Below are 7,461 nucleotides of genomic sequence, written 5' to 3'. Positions count from 1 at the left end.
TATACATGTAAATAGAATATGATATATACAAGAACAGAATATGAAATTAAATATTGTACATTAAGACAAAGTTAAATGCGGTTTATTGCGGTGATAACTATTTAGATAAATAAGTAGATCGCAAGATGACAAACAGATGAATGTTTATCGAGGCACTTAACAGAGCTCAGGTGTTTAGCAGTCTTATGGCCTGTGGGATCAAACTGTCCCTGAGTCTGGTAGTTGTTTGAATACTTCATTTTTTATTAACCTTGGTGGATTTTAAATTATTTCTTTTATTTCACCTCAGGTAGCTTATGCGTGAAGTGGGAAATCACCATGCCTCAGAGAATAGATGGACTAACTGGATCCTGTGTGAAGGTCCCCTGCACTTTCGCCATTGACTCAACGTTTAATGGAGATCTGGATCATACCTGCAAAGCAATTTGGAAAAGAGGAGGCACAGGCGGAACAATTGTGTTTGATTCCAGTCTCACTGGAGATCAGGCAAGCGGAAATCTCACAGGGAACCTGCTGAACAAGGAGTGCACCACCATCTTCCACAACATACCACCGTCCCATTCTGACTACTACTTCAGGATTCAGTGTGATAACAACCTGAAGGGCACCTATCCAAAAGGAGTCCGTATCACCACTCAAAGTTTGTATTGTGTCTTTTAATTTTTTCACTTTACACATCTTTTGTTTTACCTCTTGTCATTTACTTGTTTTTTTTACTCCTCAGATTCACTGGACCAACCTACCATAACTCCATCTACACTGGAGGTAGAAGAGGGGGCTCTGGTGACGTTGAGCTGCACAGCTGTAGCCCCGTGTCCCATCCTTCCCCCAGATCTGACTTGGACCCCCAGGATAGGTGACATTGAGGAGAAACATGAATCTGAATCCATGGTCTCTGTTTTGAACTTCACCTCTTCTTACCTCCACAATGGACAGAATCTTTCGTGCACCGCTCTCTACAAACGACAAGCTGGCAACACCGACCTTTGGTTTGAAAAGTTTATGACCCTCCATGTTCTTTGTGAGTATGTTTCAGGCCTTTTCTTGTTGCTGAGTTGGATGTTGATTTAGTTCACATTTAATCATTCCCTTCATTTGATATAATGTGATGTTATGAAATGTTCCTCTGGAGACTCTGCAGAGCATTTGGATCAAGTTGTGTTTACTAAAACTGCAGACTTGATTATCAAGTGGAAAAAAAGGGGACACTAAACCAAAGTCATTTATCTTTATTTTTATTATTTAAAGGTCACAAACCAAAGTCATTTATCTTTATTTTTATTATTTAAAGGTCACATATCATGCAAAATGCACTTTTAGATGTCTTTAATAAATATCTGTAGACATCACAAAGTGTCGGAAAATAAAACGCTCTCTCTTTTCCTGCTTGCCCAGATCTCTAAAAATAGGGGTACAACGGAGCTGCTTAACGTTATTATGTAATATCGGAAATGTGAGCTGGCTTTACTTCCACGGCCCTATCAGAAACGTTGCTGTATCAGAAACAATGTGCAACGTTTTGGAAGTACTATGGTCTGTGTTTACATTAATAAGCAACGGACTCGGAATCAGCACTTCTCTAACAGGGCTGAAGTAGAGGGGTATGAGGCATGGCTAGAATGGGTGATCTGTTTGGTATTTTGAGCAAAACACTTCAAAGACATGTTTTTCATATATATGAGACATATAATATAGATGCCTAAAAATAGTATAATAGGAGACCTTTAAAGAGGTTTTTCACATTCTCCCAAAAGTTGGAAAGACCGATTCATGAAACCATCATAATGCTTTAATATTAACAACCTTGGTAGTGCACACAATAGGGTGTTTTGTACATTGTCATCTAGTATGTCTTTTTGACAAGTGCTATATGAAAAAATTACTTGCACTTTCACATTTGTGTGTCAAAAATGTAACTACATCCAGAAGCTGGTTAGCGTAGCACAGCACAAAGACTGGCAACAAGTGGAAAAACTAGCCTGGCTCTGTCTTAAGGTAACAAAAACAGCTTACTAGATTTTCAATCATCTCTTCCAGATCCTCCAAAGAACACATCAGTCAGCTACTCTGCTACAGTACAAGAGGGCAGCTTGGTGAATCTGACCTGTGACGGCAATGCCAATCCAGCTGTGTACACTTGGTACAAAGTGAATGGAGGTCAGGTGACCGATATGGGTTCGGGGAAGAGGTTTTCAACCACTGTGTCAGAAGTTGACAAACAATTTTACTGTGAAGTCAGTAACAGATACGGAACCCAGAACTCATCCATCACTCAGATAGACGTACAATGTAAGTCTGATTGAAAAACAGTCAAACAGATAAATATTGACCAGCCACATTTTAAAATATATTTATTTTTGTTTTATTTAGTTCCTCCCAAGGAAACTACAATAATCATTGAGCCTAAAGGTCCACTTTTGGAGGGCAGCTCTGTTTCTCTGCTTTGCAAAAGCCGGGCCAACCCACCTGTGACCAACTACACCTGGTACAAAGGTGATGAAGAGGAAAAGGAGGCTGGATCAAGTTTGGTTTTAAACAATGTCAAACCAAGCAGCAGTGGTGACTACTACTGTGTAGCAGAAAATGAGCATGGGGACCAAAATTCAACACTGATTCAGCTGGACATTCAGTGTAAGTTGATTTTCACCGTAAAGACATTGAGTTACACTGTCAAGTTCAACAGACTGAATATGGCTCTGCTGTATAGAGAGTAGTACTGTCTCTGAGGCCAAGACTGACAGTATATACAGTCTAAGGAAAACACAGACACTCATCCCCGAGGTCACAATATCCATCGATCCACCAGAGCAATAGCCTATGGGCAAAACACAGAAGATCAACAAAATATATGACATAAAATGAACTTACCAAAGCTGAAGTAGATGGTCAACTTCATTCATTTTCTTTCCGTTTCACTGATTTTAAACGCTATACACTGCTATCTCTCGTCTCCTCTTCACAACTACACTTTTCGCGGCACACATACTCACAGCCAATCACCTCTGAATTATGAGATGACTTTTTGGTGGGGTTGCCAGCACTTTGCCCCACTGGTGATTATTTTTTTGGCGCACACAATGAATACAAAAATACTCTGAGCATGCACAGCACAGTGTAGTTTTCACAGTACACGTTCATTTCTACAGCGAGAGAGAGGGGCAGCCCAGAGCTACCCACATCGCTCAACACGGCAAAAGGCACACTGTGGACACTAATCAGAAGAACGCAGACTAAAACAGCAATGTAGAGACGAATCAGACGACTAAACATGATCTTTAAATATATTTTAACATATATTTTATACATATTTTTTGAATTATAATTTTTATTCATTTCAGCTGACAGTATGTGGGGCTGTGCCTAATGCCCTGCCCCTGATGACGAGTCACCACTGTGTTATGTACATATAATGCATATAATAGCACTGTTCTAGCGGTAAACACTGAAAAAAGAACATGTTAAGCTGCTGTATACATCAGAAACAATGTGTGACGTATTTTGGAAGTAATATAGTCTGTGTTTACATTAGCAAGCAAACTCAGAGCTAACACTGTACTGGAGAGAATATGTGTAAAGAAGCCGGATATAAAAGGTACTGTCCTTGAGGTAAACCCGCAAGAGAGAAAGCGTTTGAGCTCCATACTGTTTCAGAAATATTGCCTAATGTAGTTTGGAACATAACATGGTGTTCAATGAAGGCAGCGTTCAGCAGAGTTTCTATGGTTACACAGCCTTCTCTTCAGAGCTCACCGCTTGCATGCAGACGCTCCGAAGGGGCGTGGCCAGGAGCTGCTCAGTTACATTTAAAGTGCCAGACCCATAATCAGCACTTTTGTAACAGGATTGAAATAGGCCCCATAATATATTGTTCAAATATTGCATAATAGGTGAGCTTTAAATCATGTGAGGATGTTGTGTTTGGTTTATTTTCTTTTGTTTTATTATTAAGATGTTATTTCCAAACACAGAGAATGAAGGGGTTGTTGTCTCAGTTTTCTAAAAAAGGCAACTCAAAATGTAAATGTGTCTTTACATAGACTGTGATTCTCAAACTGTGATTCTTGTACCATTGGTGGTAAGCTACTCCAACTGGCCTAAATCCTTATCTTAAAACCAAGACATTCTTTTTTATTTTGAAGTGACTGACATAGCATGAACTATTAACATCAGCTAAACACTATGCTTTTCAGATCTCCCTAAGAACACCTCGGTGTCTGTTGACCCCTCTGGTCCGGTGCAGGACGGCAGCTCTGTAACTCTGACCTGCACAAGCATCGCCAATCCAGCAGCAGTGAACTTCACCTGGTTCAGAGCGGCTGGAAGAGAGGAGAAGGTGATGGGCTCTGAGAGAGACCTCACCTTCAATGTGACTAAACTCTCAGAAGATCAGTATTACTGTGAAGCTCTGAATGTCCACGGACCTGGCATCTCAGAGCGTGTCAGCTTTGACGTCACATGTGAGATTGATACACTTTTTTTTATTAGAGGCAATCCTTTGTTTCCATTAAACAAAATGTAATTACTTCTTTGTCTCAGTTCCTCCAGAGATCCTGTCTTCTTCCCGTTGCATCAAGATTTCATCCATGATCCGATGTTCCTGCTACAGCCAGGGGAACCCGCCTCCCTCCCTGGTTTGGAAGTTGGCCGGAGAGCCTGTCAATCACTCTGCTGCCATCCCAATCAGGGAAGAGTCCCTGGGGAACGTGGGCATGAAGAGCATCATCACCCTGTACGATCTGGACGAAGACACGCTCTCTCTAGTCTGCCTCAGCATCAACTCACTGGGCTCTGACAGTTTTGCTTTTAACATTTTTTTGCTTAGCAAAACTGAGCAAGGTAGAGGAATTGCGAGATGGTGAATTTGTATTTGTTTGGTTTTCTGCATAATCTGCCTCTCTGGTTTTAATGATCAATGTGGTTATTTTCTGACCATTCTCTGTAAACCATACAGATGGTTGTGCGTGAAAATTCCCATAGATCAGCAGTTTCTGAAATACTCATGGCAACAACCATGCCAAGTTCAAAGTCACTTAAATCACCTTTCCTCCCCATTCTGATGATCTGTTTGAACTTCAACAGGTCGTCTTGACCATGTCTACATCCCAAATGCTTTAAGTTGCTGCCTTGTAATTGGCTGATTAGATATTTGTGTCACAAAGCAGTTGAACAGGTGTAACTAATACATTGGCCAGTGAGTGCAACCTTTTATTCTGCTTCTGGGAAAGTAATGACAGAACTTAGGGGAAGTAAAACAAAAAGATTGTAATTAACTATTGTTATAAAAGATTTATTTTATGTTATAATAATAATAAAGCTTTATTTATATATCACTTTCATAGTGCAGGTATGTGGATTTAGCCGTAGAGAGAGTGTCCTTGTAATGAAGAATGTGGTTATTGTTACATTACATTACCTGTCACTTGTTAGACGCTTTTACCCAAAGCGACTCACATACATTCAGTACTGTGGGCAATCCCCACAGTACTTTGTTTGTTTTTTTGCATATTCTGGCCCTCTCTGGTTTTAACGATCAATGTGGTTTGTGGGGAATTTTCAGGCCTCCACTCTTTGTCAATTGGGATCAGTTTTGTCATGGGAGCTCTGGGGATGCTGCTGGTGTGTGTACTGCTGCTGCTAATATACTACCGGTGAGAGACAACCCTTTTTTTTCAAAGCTACTACTAATATTGTAAATGTATTTTGAGGTAGTCATCAGGGGGTTAGCTCTGGGGACCAGGCAGGCAGCAAATTGAAGTAGCGCAACCATGGCCACCTCAAACAATTGCTAAATATATCCGAAAACAATTAAATGAAAGACTTTATGAGAAAATTCTAATAAATGACTCTATTTTTTTCTTTTGCAATTTATTTGTGTTTGTCGTAGGAAAGGAAAAGTCATCTCTTCCTCCGACAAGGGAAAGGCAGAGACTTGCAACCCTTTAGCTACTAATGTGGTGAGTTTATGTCTTGCACACATTGGCAGGAAGCTCCAAATACCCAACAAAATGTACTTTTTGCTGTTTTTGCCGAGTCCTAAAAAATATAATATACTTTGTCAAAACAGCATTGTATGGTATGTCAAAAATACATAGATCGTTAAAAGTCATTCCAAAAAAGTATGTGTTTTGTATGCAATGAAACATTTCGAAAATAATCGGTTATACAATCTGTTTCAGTAGTGAAGCTTGTCAGTGTTCTGTAATTTTTTCATTTACAAAAATGCAGAACAAAGTGTCAAAAATGTCAAGAACATCATAGTATGGGAGAGTGGGGTAAGGTGAGCCATCATTTTAATTATGTTGACCTCCAGGCAACGACAAACGAGATAAAAGTCAAGTGACATGAACAACCTTTACTTCAGGATGTCTTCTGTCAATCAAAATGAAATTAATGCATATATCACAAAAGGTCATGAAAATATGATTTCTTAAAGAAAAAAGTGGTCTTGTGGCTTAGCTTGCCCAATCTGAGTGGGATTTGAGTTAAATTAAGCCATCTGGGGGTAAATTGACCTATTGACTTTTTGAAGTTTAAACCTGAGCTGTTTGCCATGGAACTGGTCAGCCAGTTTTTGGTCTGCAAGCTCCTTCTCTCTCCTGTGTGAAGACCCTCTTTGCCTCTGCTGTTCCACTGTACCTACTGTTTTCCTTTCCTTTTCCTCCTTACTTTTCATGTATCTACGCAGGGTTGTCAATATTTCGGTCTTTTGTCGCTGCTCTGATGGATTTTCCACTCTTGACATCAGTGGCCACTCTCTCCATCTCCTCTGTCTGTCTCTTGTTGAACCACTGGCTCTATTTAGCCCATTGACCGTGTGCTTCTCTCCATCACAGCCAAATAGAAATATAGAAAACAAATGTGCACAGTTCCCTAGATAAAGGGGGTGGGTCGATTTACCCACTGGCTCATCTTACCCCACTCTCCCACATGGTATTTAAAAAAAAGGAAGCAATTAGCGACTCGTTACTGGCAAACAAGCTACTTCCCAAAAGTGTTCTGTTTAACAATGGGCCTTATTGTGCACTATACCTCCTTTCTACATCACTAAAGCAACTATTTTGTTTTCTGTAGATCAACTCTTCAGAAGTGGATGTGGTTTATGTTAATCAAGCCTTTCTAGAAATGAAAGAAGTAGCTGGGGAAGAACCTCTCCATTACGTCAATGTGGACTCTGCTAAACTGCAGGAGATCACAGGCCTGGACTCAGAGACCGCTGAGTATGATGAGATCCAATCGATCTAAGGAGATGCAGAGGAAGAAGAGAACGTTGCTGACACTCAATTGGAACAAGAAAAGACACCTTAGTCTCATAGACCTTGTGGTGAAAAGTTTATGGCTGACGTTTAATGGAAATGGTAGTGAAACACAGAATTATGCGCTTCAAACTGCTACAGGACTTCTCCTTACAAGCAGATCCCTGCTGAGCTACAAAGAAAACTGCAGCAGCGGGGTAAAAACTGC

The 7,461-nt window shown here is 40.3% G+C and overlaps 1 protein-coding gene across 1 annotated transcript; it reads left to right on the top strand.

Annotated features, from left to right (window-relative positions):
• Positions 1 to 318: 318 nt before the first annotated feature.
• On the top strand, positions 319 to 7,242 carry LOC307013534 (B-cell receptor CD22-like; the record flags this gene model as incomplete). The annotated part of the gene is made up of 9 exons (XM_079640934.1): positions 319 to 640; positions 725 to 1,021; positions 2,038 to 2,289; positions 2,371 to 2,631; positions 4,191 to 4,457; positions 4,537 to 4,836; positions 5,558 to 5,648; positions 5,885 to 5,954; positions 7,072 to 7,242. The coding sequence occupies 9 exons, from the start codon at positions 319 to 321 to the stop codon at positions 7,240 to 7,242; spliced, it is 2,031 nt and encodes a 676-aa protein (XP_079497060.1).
• Positions 7,243 to 7,461: the final 219 nt, after the last annotated feature.

Source organism: Notothenia rossii (assembly GCF_949606895.1).
Source record: "Notothenia rossii genome assembly, chromosome: 7".
Lineage (NCBI taxonomy): Eukaryota > Metazoa > Chordata > Actinopteri > Perciformes > Nototheniidae > Notothenia > Notothenia rossii.
The sequence above is the reverse complement of the archived record's forward strand: the minus strand, read 5'-3'. Positions and strand labels throughout refer to the sequence as shown.